General features: G+C 35.9%; 1 protein-coding gene across 3 annotated transcripts in view; it reads right to left on the bottom strand.

Annotated features, from left to right (window-relative positions):
- Positions 1 to 21,901, bottom strand: part of LOC150108681 (histone-lysine N-methyltransferase SMYD3-like) — a 197,170-nt gene that overhangs the window by 37,225 nt on the left and 138,044 nt on the right. For 2 of the 3 annotated variants that reach the window (XR_016550678.1, XM_090416146.1), the window contains exon 10: positions 12,758 to 12,950. Coding sequence is in view for 2 of the 3 variants with exons in the window: in XM_090416146.1 (XP_090272272.1) it covers positions 12,758 to 12,950 (193 nt within the window). In the remaining variant the exon portion in view is untranslated. The remainder of the gene's footprint in view (positions 1 to 12,757; positions 12,951 to 21,901) is intronic. The other variant, XM_090416147.1, reaches the window with a different exon arrangement.

Genomic DNA, 21,901 nt, shown 5'->3' with positions numbered 1-21,901 from the left:
TACCGTATCAATCCACCTATATCTTGGTCTTCCTCTGGGTCGTTTTCCTGCCAACCTGGCAGAGAACACTTGTTTTGCTAATCTTTCCTCTCCCATTCTATTTAAGTGACCATACCATCTGAGATTAGCTCTGCTAACACATTCCTGGAGGCTGACAATGTCAAGTTCTTTCCTAATATCCTCATTTTTAATATGATATTGCCATTGATGCCATCTGTTCACGCCTCTAATCTTTCTCAGGACTCTCATATCTGCGGTCTCTAGTCTTTGGTCAAGTGTTTTACTTCTGACCCAGCTCTCAGATCCATAAGTTAAAATTGGTTTGAACACAGTCTTGTATACAGCTAATTTAGTGTTCCGACTAATTTCTTTCTTATTCCATATGAATTTATTCAATTGACTTCCCACGATACCAGCTTTGCTGATTCTGTTGTCTATTTCTATATTTAGTTTACCATCTTCAGTAAAAATTGTGCCTAAGTAGCTGAAATGTTTTACTTGTTCCACAGGTTCTCCATTCACAACACAGTTGACATTTTCAATGATTCTGCCTATTTTCATTGTCTTTGTCTTTTTATTGCTGACCTTCATACCATATCTATTACAACAGCTATTCAATTTAGTCAGAGAATCTTGCAGACTTGTAGCAGATTTATTTAGAAGTATAACATCATCTGCATAAAGCAAAGAGCTGACATTAACATCTCCAATTTTGATATCAGGTTTAATACCACATTCCTTCATAATGTGATCCATATAAATAATGAATAACAGAGGGGATAATGTACATCCTTGTCTCACACCAGATTTAACATTAAACCATCTTCCTGTACTTCCTTCAATTCTAACTGCTGACTCACAACTCAAATAAAGACTAAGTATTGCTTGATATAATGCCCCATTGACACCATATAACTGCAGCGTATTGAATAGCTTCTCTCTTGGCACCTTGTCATATGTCTTTTCCAAATCGACAAAACTTAAATACAGATCTTTGTTATATTCCCATGCTTTCTCGACTATTTGTCTTAAAGTGAAGATCTGATCCTGACAGCCTCTATTTGGCCTGAATCCAGCTTGTTCTTCACCAAGCTTTTCTTCCACAATTCTTCTCAACCGTTTCTCAAGTATACTTGCATAGATCTTGCCAGGAACACTCAGTAGGGAAATACCTCTGTAATTCTCACATTCAGTTTTATTTACCTTTTTATATATGGGTACTATGAGAGCTCTACTCCAATCATCGGGAATTCGTCCCTCTGCCCAGGCTTTCTGAACTATGCAGTGCAGCCACTGTAAGACTCTTATACCACCATACTTCAGCATTTCTGGTCGAATATCATCTACTCCTGCTGCCTTTCCACATTTCAAGCCTTTGATGGCTTTTTCTACTTCAAGTATGGATATGTATTCCTGACTGCATGCCTGGTCTGTGTTTTTTATCACTGTGCTGTCATCACTGCTTGTTTCATTTAGCAGTTTTTCAAAGTAATTACTCCATACTTCAAGGATATCTTTTTCTCCCGTTTTCATTTCACCTTTATCATCTCTAATTCCTTTTACAGCACTCTTTCCTCCATTCCTAAGCTTCTTCAACAACCTCCAGAATATTTTGCCACCTTCTTGATATTTATTTTCTATATTCTTGCCAAAGTCCTCCCATGACTTTTGTTTAGCTAGTTTTACACACTGTTTAGCTTTCTTACATTTGTCTCTGTATTCTGTAAGAGTAAAAGCTGACTTATTTGCCAGGAACTTTTGATATGCTTTCTTCTTTTCCTTCACTGCCTCTTTAACTTCCTGTGTCCACCAGGGAGTTCTGATTTTTTTATCCTTGCACACAACCTCACCACATGCCTCTCTGGCAGAATCAATCAATGTTTCCTTCAGAGTTTGCCACTGGATCTCCAAGGTTTGATTCCTGTTCTCAAACTCTTTCATTTTCTTTTCAATAATATTTCTGTATTTTAGTCTACAGTTCACATCTGAGAGCTGCTCAACTTTTATTCGCTTTAAAACTTTCTTACATGTTATTCTTTTCAATATGAAATTCAATTTTATCCTGCTCAAGACTAAATAGTGATCACTTCCAATTTCAAATCCTCTGTACACTCTGTTGTCCTGCACCAGGGAGAAAACATCACTATCAACAATAACATAGTCAATGAGACTTTTCTTATTTCTAGCCTCTTCTCTCCATGTGAATTTGTGCACATTTTTATGTTGGAACATGGTGTTAGTAATAACCAGTCCATGTCCTGAGCAGAAATCCAACAGATATTTGCCATTATTATTAGCTTTGCTCTTTTCTCCAAATTTTCCCAAAATATTTTTGTATGTCTCACAATCATTTCCTACTCTGCTATTTAGATCCCCAACAAGGACCAACTTTTCCTTTTTCATTGTGTCAGTTGCTTTTTCTAAAGCCTCAAAAAATTCCTCCACTTCTACCTTAGTAGAACCTTCTGTGGGACCATAGGCACAAATAAGTCTCATTGTCCAGTTCCCCATTCTCATATTTGCCCACATTACTCTACTTGAGACTGACTGCCATTCAAGAAGATTAGCCTTGTATTTTGTGTTGAATACTATGGCTACTCCTTCTTTTCCTTGATTGTCATTGCCTGAATATAACATTTTGTATTTATTGCTCAGAAAGATCTCACCAGTTTTGGTCTTTTTTGTTTCAGTCACCCCTATTATGTCGATCTGGTACTTATGTAATTCCTCAGCTAGCTCCATTTCTTTGCCATTCAGGCTTCTTACGTTGATAGTACCGATCTTTAACTCTAGTGATGTTGAGTTGCGGTTTGTTTTCAGATTTGTTCCAGTAGCTGACTTTTCGCTGTTCGCCCTGGTTCCCTGGCGAAAACAACGGGGGCCTTGTTTAACCGGGCGACGCCCCAGCCGGCATGAAATTTTGTCATGTTGTACCATCATTTTTTATTTTGGTTTAACCAATAAGAATACAATTTGGTCGGCTAAATCCCAAATTGCCAGCCCATTCTCGTTCGTTCAGTATCAAAGTAGATACCCAACAGGGTGCACCACGAGAAGGTGAGGATTGGACATTAGGTCAGAAGCCCTGGTCGGTTCTCCGCATTCCTTTAAAGGCTATATGGAGGTCTCCTCTCAGTTATACAGCTTTGACCCTTAAAACTAAGAAATATATAGTAAATATGTTTCAGATATTATATAAGGAATTCGGTTGAAGAGAATTAGCATTTCAACTGAACTGTCGGCTTGCCTTTGTCAATTAGTAGCGTGATCTTTTGTTAATACCGCACCAATCATATGAACGTCTTCATAGCTGCTTTATCTCTACTGGCCTACCATTGCTGTCTGTTTCGAGTTCTGCTTTCACTAGCCATTTGTTGAAGGACTGTTCGTTAAATACGATCCATACTTAAGAAGCTTTCAAATTCTTAAGTATGGATCGCTGGTTAAAGACTGGATTTTTAAAATGTGCAAAAGAGAGGAACATAGTAGATACAAGTAGCTGTCAGCAACAAGAAAATGTTGATATTGTATCTGGATCAAGTAAAATTGATAAGCGTGTGTCGTCTGACATCTCTAAAGAACCAACCAGGAAGAAATGAGAAAACTTCATAAGTACGATATAAATTACTTGAAATGTGGATTTTCATGGATGGGAAATGAAGAGGAACCTATTCCATTATGTGTAATTTGTGGTGAAACTTTAAAAAATGAAAGCATGAAACCATGTAATTTAAATCGCCATTTTGAATCTAAACATAATGAATGCAAGGACAAACCTGTCGAATTTTTTCAAAATAAACAAAAAAATTTAAAAGAATCTCAAAAAATGATGTCAATCGTGTCAGGAGGTGAAAACATGAAGGCTTTAGAATCTTCATATCGTGTGTCGCTATTAATAGCAAAAAGTGGTGCAGTGGAAACAATTGGTGAAACTCTGGTCAAGCCTGCAGCAAAAATAATAGCAGAAATTATGATCGGAGATAATGCACTCCTTGTGCTGTAAGCGTTAAACCAGTTAATCCTTTACAAGTTATTACCTCAGAGGGATAATCTCGAGTACTGCTTCTCATGTCCCAAATAAATGGCTTGTAATTCCAAATAAACAAAGAAATCTGGCAACTTTCTCAATTTGATTTGGTTCTTTAAGATATGTCCCAAATAAATGGTTACCTCAATTATTTAACTGGATTCTACTCTGTTTAAAATACTTTAAATGACTAAACATCCAAAATAACCTGGTTTCAGGAACCTAAAATATGAATCAAACACCAAAATATTAAAATAAAAGAACTTTAATGCAGCATTTAATATGAGCCACTAATGGATGGGTGGTGCAGAATATGTAGTCTTTCCCTGTTCAGTCAATCCCCACCTTCTTGCGGTGACCTGTTTTTTCCAATCTTTAACTGTAGCTCCTAGGAATAGGAAAAGTCATACTGCATCAAACTACAGCTTATAAATGACTCATGATTCCTCTCACTGACTCAGCTTATACAGTGTATTGATCTTTCAGTATACTTGTGCCATCTTTCATGTTGCTCCTCCCCATGGGGCAACTATTCATGGTGAAAGGGACCTCCCAGTGATGGTACTAGCCCTTTCCATTCTTCCTCTTTTTCTTTGCTTTTCTTCCAGTATTCTTCAATTGCTGCCATGTTTGCTGTGCATGAGCCATGGACATCCAGAAAGGGGCAACCTTGTAGTCAGAAATTAAGGATATCCATTATTTATAACTACATGTACTACATGATTAAGTAAAGTGATGTGGTTCAAACCTGATATTCAAATATAAGAAAGCAGCTTATTCTTTTTAATATGCACATAAAATTATCTTTTTAAAAGTTGAAGGGAAAGCTGATAAAGAACAAGTTGGATTTAGGCCAAGAAGATATTGTTCATGTCCAGATTTTTACCTTATGACAAATATTATTATTATTATTGTGACATCTTCATGATGTCAAAGAACTCATCGTGAAAAGGCACTCTACACCAATAACTGCCATCTACACTACTTAATCCACCATCAAGTGTGCCACTTATCACAAGAATGGGGATATTATATTTATACAATATATTATTTTAAAAAAATAATAAAAAAGATATTTTATTAATATACAATGATAGGCCAAAAAGTAATGTATGTAATGCCCACAGTTTTTACTTTAAGATTTCTAAATCTACAAAAATTTGGCTTTTATCACAACTTTTTAAAATGGCCAGTCCAAGTGATGTTTACCTGCCGTGAAGGTTGTCCATTAGTTCTTAGTTAAATCAGGTTTAAAAAAAAAAAGTGGAAATTCATAAAAATTTATTCAAAGTGTATGATGAAGAAACCATTGAAATCAGCAATATCAGAAAAAAACATGCTTTCCAAGTTCAGTGCAAGGTAGCAACATTCTTATGGACTAGCAATACATTATTTTGACAGTTCAAATCTAGATCAGATTAACAACAAGGAATCACTGTTAAAAATCTGAGCAAAAAACTAAGAAAAGAGCTTAAAAAATTATTATTATTTTTTTTTTTTTGTATTATTATTATTAACATTTGACTTCCATGGAGTCAGAGACTCATTGTGGGAGGTACTCACTATTGCATACAATGCTCATCCAACCGACTCTTAAACTGATTCAATGTGTCCACATCCACAACACACTCACACTCAGGCAATGCATTCCACTCACCAACCACCCTCCATGCAAAGTACCTGCTTCTCACTCCTTTGCTCACACTCTCCTTATACAGTTTCCAGCAATGGCCTCTTGTTCTACTTCCCTCTCATATTCTATGAAAAATCTCTTCCATGTCTACCTGATAACAACCCCTGACCAGCTTACATGTCTCAATCACATCTCCCCCCCCTTCCTCCTATTCACAAGGCTCTGCAACTTACATTCTCTCAATCTGTCCTCGTACTCAACATTCCAAAGACCACTGACTACCTTTGTGAATCTTCTCTGTACCCTTTCCAACGTATCCTCGTCACCATGAAAACCCGGTGACCAAATCTGTGCACAATAATCCATATGAGGCCTGATCAAGGGCTTATACAATGGAATCATAACCTCTCTATTTCTACACGTCAGGGTTCTACACATCATTGCAATTATTCAATTATGATGGTGGACAAGGACCTGAATTTCAGGTCCTTGTCCACCATCATTCCTAGATCTCTCATCTCCTCTACTTCCGTTAAAGTTTCTCCACCAAGTCATCATCATCAATTTCCTGCCATGTACCCTCAAGGGGTGTACAGGATATGATAGTACTACATGAAAAATTTACATCATTACTAGCTTCTTATCTACAATTTTCCTCCAAATCAGTCTGTTACTTGTCAAGACTCCAACATTATGAGATATTATATTTCTATCGTCTAAGGCACTTTGTACTGCATCAATCCACCTTATTCTTCAAGTGTATACAGTAAACCCTCGATTTAATGAACAAAATTTCTGGTCCATATCACACGTGAAAATTAATGGCCTGTTAATTTTAAAATGCTTTTAACCAAGATTTGCTTATAATTAAATTAACAGGTTATTTTTTGTTATTAATTTCCTGTTATATTTAACAAATTTTGACGAATAGGCCATATGATGGAAAAACATTGTAGTAATTTAGCCGACATAAATGAGTCACCAGTCATAAAACATGTTCGGCGAATGATTAGGATGTGATCACACCAATCACACTGTAATTGTTTCTTTTGTCGCATGGCATGACTTTCTGCGGCAGTTTTATTACACACATTTTCGTAATTTTAGGGAATTAATTATAAAAACACAGCACAATTCAAAAGCTCAAAAAAACTTCATCATCATCATTCAATTCCTGCCATGCGCCCTAAAGGGGGATGTACAGGATATCATAGTACTACATGAAAAAAATTACATCATTACATCATTACTAACTTCCTATCTACAATTTTCCTCCAAATCAGTCTGTTACTTGTCAAAACTCCAACATTATCAGAACTTATATTTCTATCGTCTAAGGCACTTTGTACTGTATCAATCCACCTATATCTTGGTCTTCCTCTGGGTCGTTTTCCTGCCAACCTGGCAGAGAACACTTCTTTTGCTAATCTTTCTTTGCCCATTCTGTTTAAGTGACCATACGACCTGAAATTAGCTCTGCTAACGCATTCCTGGATGCTGACAATGTCAAGTTCTTTCCTAATATCCACGTTTTTAATATGATATTGCCATTGATGCCATCTGTTCACGCCTATAATCTTTCTCAGGGCTCTCATATCTGCGGTCTCTAGTCTTTGGCCAAGTGTTTTACTTCTGACCCAGCTCCCAGATCCATAAGTTAAAACTGGTTTGAACACTGCCTTGTATAGAGCTAATTTAGTGTTCCAACTAATTTCTCTTATTCCATATGAATTTATTCAATTGACTTCCCACCAAACCAGCTTTGCTGATTCTGTTGTCTATTTCTATATTTAATTTACCATCTTCAGTAAAAATCATGCCTAAGTAGCTGAAATGTTTTACTTGTTCCACAGGTTCTCCATTCACAACACAGTTGACATTTTCAATGATTCTGCCTATTTTCATTGTCTTTGTCTTTTTATTGCTGACCTTCATACCATATCTATTACAACAGTTATTCAGTTTAGTCAGATAATCTTGCAGACTTGTAGCGGATTTATTTAGAAGTATAACATCGTCCGCATAAAGCAAACAGCTGACATTAACATCTCGAATTTTGTTATCAGATTTAATACCACTTTCCTTCATAATATGATCCATATAGACAATGAATAACAGAGAGGATAATGTACATCCTTGTTTCACACCAGATTTAACATTAAACCATCTTCCTGTACTTCCTTCAATTCTAACTGTCGACTTACAACTCAAATAAAGACTAAGTATTGCTTGATATAATGCCACATTGACACCATATAACTGCAGCGTATTGAAAATATTCTCTCTTGGCACCTTGTCATATGCCTTTTCCAGATCAACAAAACTTAAATACAGATCTTTGTTATATTCCCATGCTTTCTCGACTATTTGTCATAAAGTGAAGATCTGATCCTGACAGCCTCTATTTGACCTGAATCCAGCTTGTTCTTCACCAAGCTTTTCTTCCACAATTCTTCTCAACCGTTTCTCAAGTACACTTGCATAGATCTTGCCAGGAACACTCAGTAGGGAAATACCTCTGTAATTCTCACATTCAGTTTTATTTCCCTTTTTATATATGGATACTATGAGAGCTCTACTCCAATCATCGGGAATTCGTCCCTCTGTCCAGGCTTTCTGAACTATGCAGTGCAGCCACTGTAAGACTCTTATACCACTATACTTCAGCATTTCTGGTTGAATATCATCTAATCCTGTTGCCTTTCCACATTTCAAGCCTTTGATGGCTTTTTTCTACTTCAAGTATGGATATGTATTCCTGACTGCATGCCTGGTCAGTGTTTTTTTTACCACAGTGCTGTCATCACTGCTTGTTTCATTTAGCAGTTTTTCAAAGTAATTACTCCATATTTCAAGGATATCTTTTTCTCTCGTTTTCATGTCACCCTTATCATCTCTAACTCCTTTTACAGCACTCTTTCCTCCATTCCTAAGCTTCTTCAACAACCTCCAGAATATTTTGCCACCTTCTTGATATTTATTTTCAATAACTTGCCAAAGTCCTCCCATGACTTTTGTTTAGCTAGTTTTACACAGTGTTTAGCATTCTTGCATTTGTTTCTGTATTCTCTAAGAGCACAAGCTGACTTATTTGCCAGGAACTTTTGATATGCTTTCTTCTTTTCCTTCACTGCCTGTTTAATTTCCTGTGTCCACCATGAAATTCTAATTTTTCTGTCCTTGCAGACAACTTCACCACATGCCTCTCTAGCTGAATCAATCAGGGTTTTCTTCAAGGCTTGCCACTGAATCTCCAAGTTTTGATTCCTGTTCTCAAACTCTTTCATTTTTTCTTCAATAATCTTTGTGTATTTTAGTCTACAGAAATCTGAGAGCTGGATCACACTATAATTGTTTCTTTTGTCGCATGGCATGGCTTTCTGCGGCAGTTTTATTACACACATTTTCGTAATTTTAGGTAGTTAATTATAAAAAAACAGCAGAATTCAAAAGCTCAAAAAAACTTGATAGTTTATTCAAAGCAGGATTACTTAAACCAAGAGCCTCAACATCGAACATTAACTTCACATTAACTTATCTAAAAGTGTGTGTAAAACAATTTTTTTTGTTATTACAGTGCTAATATTGATAAAATTGCAGTATAATGTTACAAATATTTTTATTTTAAAAAATAATTTTTTGAAAATTATTTTAAAAAAAAATGATTTTACGGACACCCCTTAGCCGCTATTAGTCTGTTAAATCGAGGGTTTGCTGTAATTTTCATCCCATCATTGCTTACCAAATCTCAAAACCTTACACTTGGCAACAATAAACTGACAGTTCCACTTATCTGCCCATTCATGCAATCTATTCAAGTTCTCTTGTAAGGCATTAACTTTCCTTCCTGCCTGACTGTGCATTGCTCTCCAGTTTTGAATCATCTGCAAACAGCTGGATATCACTAGTTAACCCCAACCCAATATCATTAACATGCAAATTGAACAATAATGGCCTGAAAACTGACCCCTGAGGCACACTGCTGGTGATGACCTTTCTCTTTTGATATACTGCACTCCTATATACAACTTTCTGATACCTATCAGACAGCCAGTCACTGATCCAACACAGAAGACTGTTATCCAGCCCATCTGTTTCAATTTATTTAAGAGCTTTTCATGTGGCAGTCTATCAAAAGCCTTTGCAAAATCCAAGTACACCACTGTATATGCATCTCCCTTGTCCAAGGTATTTGTCACCTTGTTATAGTACATAAGTTAGTGAAACATGATCTCCTCTTAACAAACCCATGCTGAGAGAATACTGCTGTTATCAACCCATTTCTGTATTCTATTTCTCACCAATCTCTCCAGTACCTTCACCACAACTCCAGATATACAGACAGGCCTATAATTTGAAGCTACAGCCTTATCACCTCCTTTATGCAGTGGAACAATTTTATTCTCCCTTGGAACCTGTGCTGTTGCAAAACTCTTATTAAACAGGCATGCCAATGCTACTGCCAGTTCCCTGGAACATTTCCTTAAGATGCATGGTGATATGTCATCAAATCCTATCACCTTATTAACATTGAGGTTATTTATTTCCTCAAATACCTCCTGCTCACTCACAATTAAGCTATCCTCCCCTATGTCCTTAAGTTCCTCATGATTCCACCCTGATCAGGATTAAACACCCTTATAAATTGATCACTGAATACCTCAACAATGTCTTCTGCAGTAGTTACCATTCTACCACTTTCATCCCTTAACTTCATCTTTCCATGATCATTCTTCCTTCCACTTGCCACATATCTAAAAAAAATTCTCTAGGGTGTTTCTTAGCCTGATTTGCCAATTTCTGCTCATACTCTACTTTTGTTTTCCTTACTAACTGAATCACTCTCCTGGCTTGTTCTTTATATTCTTCATGTGACTGATTACCATTATTCATCATGTACTTTCTCCAAAGTACTTTCTTTTTCCAGATTACATGCTTAAGCTCCACGTTCATCCATTTTACACCTACCTTATTCAGCCTTTTGGGATACATTCGTACATTGATGCTGTTATGTATTTCTTTGTAAGTTCCCATGCAGCATTTAATTCCTTGCTGCTCAACTCCTCGTTCCATGTTATAGTTCGAAGTTGTCTCCTAAGCTTGTCATAATCACCAGCCTTATAATTCGACATATATCCTTTTCTCGCAAAAATCTGCATATGACTAGCCACAACACAGGTGATTACTTCATGATCACTTTCACCAACTGGAGGAAAATGTGAAACCCACTCACAATTACATCCTCTGATGAAATGATGAGATCTACAACTCTTGATCCTCGCATGCCTTTCTTTATGTGCTTCCTGAGATAGTTATCTCTCAAGAACTTGAGAAATTCAATTTCCTTATTCACAAATGCTATCTCTTCATTCCAATCTATACCATCATAATTAAAATCACCCATAATAATTACCCTTCCTTTGTTCACTAATCCAAGTTGTTTATACATTTCTTCATCACCATCTTCCACATTCCCAGGCCTGTAGCAACATCCAACTAAACATGCCTTGCTCTCAACCTCCATGTTACACCACACTGCCTCATAACCATTGCCACTCCTTTCATGTCTACCTTATGTGAACTTAATTTCCCTGCTACCATTAGCAGCACTCCCCTCCCTTCCTGCCCTTTCTATCCTGACAAAAAATACTGTACCCTTCCATTTCTATTCCCGTTACAATATCATCTTCATTCAATCATGTTTCACTTATTCCAATGATTTGGAGGCGAATAAACTCAATCACTGAAAACCATTTTATCCCCTTTATTTCTGATACTTCGCATTTGTAAACAAACACAATAGTTCATTTTAGGTCTATAACCAATCTTATCCAAGTCATATGTTGGTTGTGATTTCCCCAATATACCTGCCAAATCACCTTTATCACCGCTTACCACATATACCTGCTCAGTCTTTACTTCTCCATCCACATTGCAATATACTCCATCTTCACACACAGATTTACATTCACTGCCACTTTCAACAGGCACTCTATCTCTCTATGCCACGTCTCCCTGTCCACCCAAGTTCCCCCACCCCCCCTGGTTTCCTTGTTCTCTCTTCCTCTCTCACACTACTACTGTTTCCACTGCCAAGCACTTCTGTTTCTTCAGTACTACTCTCCTGATTTTTCTCTTCATCTCTTCCTTCTGATCTCTGACACGCATCACACACTGTACTTCCATACACTATACTTTCATCCAGCACACTCACTCCAAACCGATTTAAATGCAACCCATCACACCTGTATAATTTCATTCTTCCCTCAAACACATGCCATACATCCACAAACTCCACTCCCTTCTCCTCGCACAGCTCCGCCAGCATACCATTCATGATTTTGGCTCTCCATCGCAACTCATCATCATCATACCTGGGTAACAAGCTGACAACCTTTCCTACTACAACTGTTATCTTTCACTCTTCTCAATAATCTTCTGATATTCGTCCTCATCCTTCTTATGTCCAGTTAGATCATTCGTCCCTACAATCACAACTAACTCTCTTTCTCGCTCGTTTCTTCCTCATGTCCAACGCCTTAATTATTGTACTCATTCTCCCACCCGGATAGCAGACCTTATGGACTCTGTCAGTAACTAGCCCTCTAACTATGGAGTCTCCATATATTGCTATCATGGAATCACTCATCACTTCTTTTACTCTTTGTTCTTTCATTATGTTTTCTTGCATACTTTCATTAGTTTCCACTAGAATTAAATTAACAATGATAACTTTACATCGCATGCTAGACTACACACTGGTCACAAGTAAAAAAAAAATATTGATCTGGTTGGACAATCATGTTATGCTCATCCTAGACATAATTTTAACATTGATGAGCAATTGGGAAAAAAAAAAAAGGAAAAAAAAATCGTTTAAGACTGGCTCAATAGAGTTGCCTTTGTTCACAATGTATCAAGAATCAAGGTATTTCTGGTTTTTTTATTCCAAAACAGGTATTACTTTCAGCCTATTTAGAAATAAAGTGAAATAATGGAAAACTGACTTTTACAAGCAATCTAAAAGATCTAGTACAAAGGGTATCATATATACAAATTCACTGTCTCAGAGAGAGAGAGAAACAGAAATACAATACCTATAAGGCTCTAGAGTGCATACTGCAAAATCCAGTGCTTCTCTCCAGAGATGAAGATCAATACAAGCATCAAAGGCAAAATCCAAGATTTTAACTTTCCATACATTCATATCAGATAACATGTGATTCTGTTGTAAATACTTATTGCAGACTTCCAAAATTTTTGATGAAGACTCTAAGAGACAAATATTTCCTAAGTATGTACATAACATAGAATATGTGATTAATATCTTAAATAAGAAATTATGCTATTCAATTGCCTTTTCATTTTATTCACAAAAGTTTAGCTAAAATACTTCTTTTTTTAAACTATTATTTATATATTATTTCTGGAAAATGTCCATGCTACTCCTCTAAATTATTGGCTAAAATAATTTTGGATTATGATCCAAAATTATTCCATATATTTTTTATGTATCTATATCTCTAAAATATCAATACTGCTTTAAAAATTGAGTAAAAAGCCAATGATATTATACAACAGGTACTCCTAAAGAAAAATAGGCATTATAGTGATAAAAATTAATATTTTAAATTAGTTTAGGACTCACTAATTGTTTATTGTTCACTAAACAAGCAAATACAAATCATTAGTAATGATCTGTGTTTTTTACTCCTCTTGTACATGAATTAAACTGCTCAGAAGGCCAGTAGATTCAGTACTGACTTACCCATATAAAATTTATTAGTGATACAGCACATAGTGTCCGTTAGGAACTAAAATGAATTTTTATTCTTCCTGATAAAAATATCACTATCATGCCACCATCAAATTCCTGACATGTACTACAGGATATTATGATATCATCAGATTTTATACTTTGATCTACTAAGGTACTTCTTACTATATCAAATTCACATGGATCGTTATCCCCTGAGTTTTTTCTCCTACTATCCATGCAACAAACATAATTTTGTTAGTCTTTTCAGACCCATTCCGTTTAAGTGGTGACCATACCACCTGAGATTAACTCTGCTCACACATTCTTGAGTGCCTAATCACATCAAGTTCCTCCCTGATATCCTCGTTTTTAATATGGTTATGCCACTGATGCCATCTGTACTCTCTCTCTTACTTTTCTCAGAACTCTCATATTTGATAAAAATATTTCATCAGTTAATTTTTCTTTTTTTTGATGATTATTTATGATGTTTGATAATAAAATTCTGATAAAAAAGAAAACAGCTTGCTAGTTAACTTCTCACCAATTCAAAAATGGCTGACAAGCATTCACAAATCATTAAAAAATTTACTACATGAATTTTTCAATGATTTGCAAAGACTATTCTGATAAAGTGAAGTGACTAATCAGAATCTGGAAACATAATGGGTGCTGTCAAAAATATCTGGAAATAGTCACTGTCAGACTCTGCACTCTTTCTAATTCTCATTACTAACTAATCAGCAATTGGCCATTATATAGTATAATTGTCAGGTATCTGTGAAATCAAGATCCAATGGAAGCCTGACCCCAAACTACCATCACAATGATTAGGTGTATATGTATAATATGATGTTGAAAAATAAAATAAAATTTATATCTTTTCAGAAATGTCATATAATATTAATACTAGCATACAAAATAAATAAACAGATAAAGAAATAAAAATATTTTTTAGGTTACCTCCTCACCACACACACAAACACAAGGTCACAAAATATATAATCCAAAATGCCATGCAGGAGCAAATGGTCAGGAAGAAAGAAGGAATGTCATCTTGTGTTTCTTAAACAGATGAAGGGGTAGTCCTTTGGAAAGAATGTTCTAAAGAACGGAGACAGATAACTAAAGAAAAAGAAAGTGGAGAAATGGTGGTTACCAGTCTGGTGAACAAATTATTTGAAGGAAAACATTCAGTTGATTGCTAATGATGCAAAACTAGATAGTGTGAGTTAACCCCCCAACAGGCCAGGATGTATATATACGTCCAGATAAATCTGGATACAATTCTGTAACACATATTGAATAACATGGATAAGAAGTGCAAGTTGGTCTCACTATTTCATCCACCTCGGCTGGTAGAGAGGTTAATCAAGAGCTTGAAGAATGATTTACATAGGCTGACAGTATGGGCAGAAGATAATGGATACCAGTTCAATGGGAAGCATAAAGTTATGCATTTTGGAAAGAAGAGATTACAGGCTGTATACTGACACTGATGGAACTGTATTCCAGGAAATTGATGAAGCTACGGATCTGGGAATGCTGCTAGATAGGGAACTGAAGTTCAGAGAGAAGTGGCCATGGTAACTCATAAGATATTTTGGTTAGATAAGGAAGTTATCATCCTTCCTTAAAGGCTTTGATATTGCCACATGTGAAGTACTGTGCACAGGTCTAGTCATCTGGGTTTCTTGGGGATGAGGAAGTGGAGGAGAGTATCCTCATGCGAATGCTTCCTACAACAATAGACCAAGTATGTGTGGGGTTGCAGAAGTTGGTTGACAGGTAGGAAGGGATGAATATGATAAAAAAAGTTACTAAAAGTATTTTACAGGACTGATGAAAAGGAAAGTTTTCAGCATTTAGCAAGAGGGCCAAAACACAAGGTCATCCCTGGAAATTGAGTAAGAGAGTCGTTAGAGGGTGTGAGGACTACATTTTTCCCTTGGAGAGTAGTGAATGAGTGGAAAGAGTTGCCAAAGTCTGTTGTGTTTTGTTGGTGAATTTTTTTTAATTCTCATATTCGGTTTTATTCTTTTTTTTATAAATGAGTAGTATGCAATGAGAAATCTGATCATTCAATTTTATGGAATTTGACTTTCTGAATTATGTAGTGTAACTAGTATAAAGCTTCTGAACATTTCTGGTTGAATATCATCTGCTCTGCATGTGCTTTCACATTTTTGATGGTTTTTCTACCTTAAATATTTAGATATACTTCTGATTGCAGTCATCATCATCATCAAATTTTTTATATGTACCTCGGGGGGGATACACGATATTCCCCCCCAGGAAGGATACAGGAAGTTAATATTACATAATTATTAACTTCTTATCACCAATTTTCCTTCAAATGAATCTGTTATCTGTCCAGACTCTAATATCATCAGATCCTATATTTCTGTCTTCTAAGGTTATTCTTACTGTATCAACTTATATTGGTTTTCCTCTGAGTCTTTTTCTTGCCATCCTGGCAAAAGAATACTTGTTTTGATAACTTTCCTCTATCAATCTATTTAAGTGACCATACCACCTGAGATTAGCTCTGCTAACACATACCTGAATGCTAACAATGTCATGTTAGCATTATCCTCATTTTTAATATGATACAAGGTGCTATCCAAAAGTCAGAGAATTTGACCATAAAAAATTACTTACTCAAACTCCTAGTTTCCACTGTCTCCTTCAAAATATATCCCTTTGGCATGTATACAGTAATCTCCAGTTTTTTTCATGCATAACTGAAAGTCTTCAAAGTCTAACTGTGTTGAGCACCTCCTATAACTCTGTCCAGATCTCTTCAATCGTGTCAAAGTGATGCCCTTTCAGCTGAAATTTCATCTTGAGGAACAGGAAACATAACAGGAGACATGGTGACAATGCACCCAGTCATTATTCTTCCACTTGTCTGGATGTTTGCAGTGAATGCTCTCTCTTAGCTGCTTCAAACCCAACAGTGAAACTTGCCATTTACAGTTTGACTGGGGGGGGGGATTCTTTGTGGACAATGCTTGGATGTCATCGTCTGAGCAATTTAGGTAGTATAGGCTTTTTATGTCCTGTTCCTGCACTGCAGATGAAGTTTATCTTTCCATCTTAATCTTGGACATTCACAGTCTCTTCTTCCTGTAGGTTTATATTCTAGTGCTAGTGCTATTGTTATTCATATGCTTGGATGTATCGCTATTTAAATGGCATTGCTGTGAACTTGATGTGCTTTTTTCAAATGTGATGAATTTGATGACTTCCACTGCGATGACTGCTGGTTTGTATCAGGGTAATAACTGGTTATGAACTTCAAGTTTGATCATTTCTGGTTTGATCTTTGAGCTCCCTGCAGACAGCAATGTGATGTTTTTTCTAGTTGTCACTCAGCACTCTTGGCATAAATTTTGCAGCAATACGTCTCATGTTCGAAACATCCAACAAAATGTGTTGAATAATCCTGTACAACAGTCTTACAATCTCAGAACATCATGGATAGCCTGCTATGACCTGCAATAGTCTCATGCACTTTTGTGATGTTTTCTGGTATTCTATTTGTTGATGGTCATCCAGAACACTGATCGTTGTTGGCAGAAATTCATCCATCTTTGAAGCATTTGTACCACAAAAAAGTTTTGATTTGACTTATAGTATTATCACCAAATGCTTCTTTAAGCATTTGGTGGGTTTCTGCACGTTTTTTTTTTTTGATATTGAAACAAAATTTGCTGCAGATTCTTTGCTCCTTACAATTAGCCACTTCAGTTGGAGAAGAAATTACCAAGCCACTAAAACACGACATTAAAAAAATGCATGTAACCTAAGAATCCAAAACATTGTCATCTTCGTGATATTTATCATATATTTTCTTACCCAAGTTTTCCCATGGCTTATTTTAGCTACTTTTATATATTGTTTTGCTTTTTCATATATTTCTTCTGCATTGTCTCAAAACACAAGATGATTACCTGTTAGGAACTTTCTATATGCTTTCTTTTTTACTGCTCCTGGTAAAGAAGAAAATCTGTTCAAACTCTGTGAGTTTACAATTCAGGTGGAATTTTTCTATCCTTGCAAACAACTTCACAATATGCCTTCCTAGTTAAATTAATCAATGATTTCTTCTGAGTATGTCAGTTTCTCTCCAAGGTTTAGATTGTATTTTCAAACTCTTTCATTTTCCCTGAATCATATATGTATACTTGAGTCCACAGTTCACCTCTGAAAGCTGCTCAACTTTACAATTCTTTTCAAAACTTTTCATTTCATTATGAAGTTCATTTTTAAACTTGCTCAAAACTAAATGGTGAGTAAATTTAAAGTAAACTTACCAAGAAATTATATTCTTGTTTAATCCTTTATCCTATATATAAGGAGCCCATGTAGCTCAGTGGATGTGACTTTTGCATACTACAGTACTTGACCGCACGAAGGAAGACTTGCTTTTGAATCTAGTCGGTGACTAGAGGAAATTTCTCTAAGCCTTTTTTCGACCAGTTCCCGAGTTAGTCGACATCTGGCACAGGCAAGAAGGTTTTTTTCTCCCGGAAACTCAAGAAAATTGACTGTAGAACCCACGTTATTTCAGACATTAAATATATTGTGTTAGGGTTATGGACCACGAGATGGCAGAACTTGTTGAGCCTCTCTCTCTCTTCACTCGTGCCGCTTAATTAGTGATAGCCTTGGGCCATCTATCTCTGATTGGGTACCAGTGGAGACTGAATTGCCTCACTCAGTCTCCAAAAGTTTCATAAGGCTAAAATGGCCTCGCCTACTCCCTATATGGGAATAAAAAGGCATTAGCTGATTTTATTTATTTTTTTTTTTAATCCTTTATCTAAGTGTAAGGCAAACAATGTTTGTGAGTGAAGTATCTTCACAAGTATCTTTACTTGTATACAGAAACTAAGTGAAAAAACTTTTTACACCTATCTCTAATAAAAAAATATTTTGATAATAAAGTGATACACCTTTTCACTACTTGCATATGGGAAATATAAGGCATTTGCATTATTTCAACCTTGTTATCTCTTCTGAGTCTGGCTCCTGCTGATGAGACCTCAAAATAAAAGTAGAAACTAGCTTGGGTAGTAGACTTCCTATAATGCATAGCATTATACACATCTGAAACGATGTACTAAGGCAATTAATGTGAAGTCATTAGCCTCTATATACAAGTAGCCTAGTTGTGAAGATACTTCATGCCCAAACTTTGTTTGCTTACACTTGGATAAAGGAACAAACAAGAATATAATTCTTGACATGCTTAATGTAAATTATAACCAAGTGAAAAAACTTTCTACAACTATACATGGTGATCATTTTCTATTTTAAATCTCCTGTATACTATCTGATCTTGTGATCCGAATCAATGGGAAGATATCACTACCAATAATAACACAGCCAATGAGACTTCCCTAATTTCTTGTCTTCTGTGTGAATTTACGTGCATCTTTATGTTGGAACATGGCATTTGTAACAACTAGTCCATGTCCTGAACAGAAATTCAACAGATACATACCATTAATATTAGCTTTGATCCTTTTGTCTAATTTTCCCAAAATATTTCTATTATGACTGGGATTCATTTCCTACTCTGCTTTATAGATCTACAAGACCATCTTTTCCTTTATCATTATATAAGCTACCCTCTCTAATGAATTTAATGAACTAATCTAATGACTTAAAAAATTTCTCCACTTCTTCCTTAGTAGAACTTTATAGGGAATCAGATGCACAAATAGTTTCACTGTCTGATTATTCCTTATTTCGATGTATGCACACATCACCACTCAAAGATTATCTTTGTGTTTAGTACTGATATTATAGGTATTCTTTCATTTCCCTGATCATTACTGCCTGAATATATTTTGTAGTTACTGTTTAGAAAGATTCCATCGGTTTTTTTTTTTTTGTTTGTTTTCTTTGTTTCAGTAACACCATTATGTTGATATGATTTTTCTCTAATTCTTCTACCAGTTCCAAGTTTTATTTCTTTTGGTACTTCTTGTGTATATGTTCAATTCTAGTCATGCTGAGTTCCAATAGCCAACTTTTCCTGTTTGTCTGATTGCTGACGAAAATAGATGGGAGCCTTGTTTAAATAAGCAAAGCTTTGGCGAGCATGACATTCTATCATTTTGTGATATTTTCTTTTGGTTTAAGCCGGCTGTTCCCAACTTATTTTAAGTATGGAACCATTTTCACCTGATAAAAAATTTTGGAACCCTGACGATTTTTAAATATTATAAATAAAACAACAAATCAAAAAATCAAAAAATTTATTGAAAATATAATTTTCAATAAATTTATTGAAAATTATATTTTCTTTCAAAATTTGGTTTGATTGTGGACAGCTGAATTTGTGTTAAAGCTGAAATATCAGCTTTCACACAAATATGTGGTACAAAATGGCAACAAACTATAAATTGCCTTTTTGAATAAATTTGGATATTCTTCTTCATTGGTTATACATGACTTTAAATTTTTCAGGAAATGACAATGTATATTAAATATTAATTAAAAAACTTTAATCAATACCTTCCAATATTTTGGCAATGCTACATTGCCATCTTCTGGGAACATAAAACTATGATATGTGCACACAGGCACTAACAATGAGCAAATGAGGCTGAAGAAGGTAACTGACATTGGTCCTAGAGTCCTAAAGGTGCCCCCCCCCCCCCCCCCCAGCATGCTAAATTGGGTTGTCTTGGCTGTTGAGCTGATGTTCTAAGGATGCAAGCGTTCCAAATTTGGGCAGTCTCATGCACCCAAATTTGTTGAGATTTGGGAAGTTTTTTAGAGCTGAGGCTGATTCCAGGAACAATCTTTCAATATTTATATTTGCTACAGTATAGTAAAGTGGCTTTCTTCCAGCGTATTCTGTGGTGGGTATCTAGTGCATGGTCCGTAAATCCTGAGTGACTGTATTGGTGAAACCGGAAGTAGTCTTTGTGTTTGGATATCCTGATATTAGCTGTCCTGCCTGTTTGGCCATAGTAGGACAGTTTACAGCTGCAAGGGACCTGGTATACTCTAGATAGATCTAGGGGAAGTGGCTGGTCTTTGGTGGAGTGGATAAGGGATGCCAACAGGAAGCCAGGTCATATTTTTTTAGGAGTTTTGTGAGCTTTTCAGACGTGCCCTAGATATATGGAATGGTGACAGATTTAGTGTAATCTCTGTTAAGAAGGGGTTGTGGTTAACTGGTTTTTAATATTTTCTGGATTTTTTTGGGGGTTGTAGCCAGTGGTGAGCTATGGAAATTTTAACAAAGGGCTCGCATCGTCGAGCGAAAAAAAAAAAAAAAAAAAAGCTTAACTTATCCCTTATAATACTTATATTGCGACTTTGTAGAGCTTCTGACAGATATGATAATTCCTGTAGGATATCAATCATTAATGCTAGATGTTTTAAAAATTCCAAACTGAGAAGTCTGTTTAAAAAGCCTTTATATTTATCGTTTGATGCAAAATGCTTGCATAAAGCTGGGTAATTTCTCCACAAAGCAAGAGCCGTTTGTATACTGCAAGCTGCCCATCGTGGTCCAAACACACAGCCGATCTTTAAAATTTCGATTCCAAGGTCTTTTGCAATCGTATTTAATTCTCATTGATTTTTTGGTGATTGATGTTAAAAAGCATATAATTTATCCATAAATATTTCAAAATGATTTATTTCTTTAATGTTTTTTATCGAATCGTCTAATGCTAATTGTAAACAATGAGTGCAATGCCAAATCACAACGTTGGGAAATTTTTGTAGAAGTTTGATTGCAACACCTGATTTGTTTCCTAACATTACACTAGCTCCATCAGAACAAAATGCAATGAAATGATTTTTCATATAGTTATCAGAAAATCCATATGAATTTAAACTAGCAATTATAGTAGCATGTATACATTCCACGGTGTTATTTTTCTAGTTCTATAAGAAGAACAAGGGGCTCGCAAATTTGACAAAAATTTAACAAAGGGCTCGAGCGAGCCCCTTATAGCTCACCACTGGTTGTAGCCATTGGCTAAGATGTTAAGGATATGGTTAAGTTCAGTTAGGACATTGTTGTCTGAACAGATTAATTTAGCCCTGTTATATAGGGTTTTTATAACCCATATTGTTGTGAGGGGGGGATGGGATGATTGCTGGTGAATGTATCTACCTGTATGGGTTGTCTGTAAACAGAGAAAGCCAGGGATCCATCAGGCTGATGTGTAATCAGAGTGTCTAGAAAAGGGAGACTGTTGTTGTTTTCTTTTTCCAAGGTAAACTGGATTCTGGGGTATTGATTGTTTAAGCATGTTAGGAAGTTGTGGAGTGTGTTGAAGCCATGTGGCCAAATAGCAAACGCATCATCCACGTAGTGTAGCCAGACAGTGGTTTATGTGGGGCTGAGTTTAAGGCTTTTTCTTCAAAAGTCTCCATAAAAACTCCAAAAGAAGTTTGAAGTTTTTATGGAGATAGTTCTCCACTATCTCGACCCCTGGCACAC

This window comes from Typopeltis vanoorti, chromosome 3, assembly GCF_054136105.1.
Source record: "Typopeltis vanoorti isolate ZY-2024b chromosome 3, IOZ_Tvanoo_1.0, whole genome shotgun sequence".
Classification (NCBI taxonomy): domain Eukaryota; kingdom Metazoa; phylum Arthropoda; class Arachnida; order Uropygi; family Thelyphonidae; genus Typopeltis; species Typopeltis vanoorti.
Note: the sequence above shows the minus strand (reverse complement) of the source record. Positions and strands in the feature narration are given on the sequence as shown.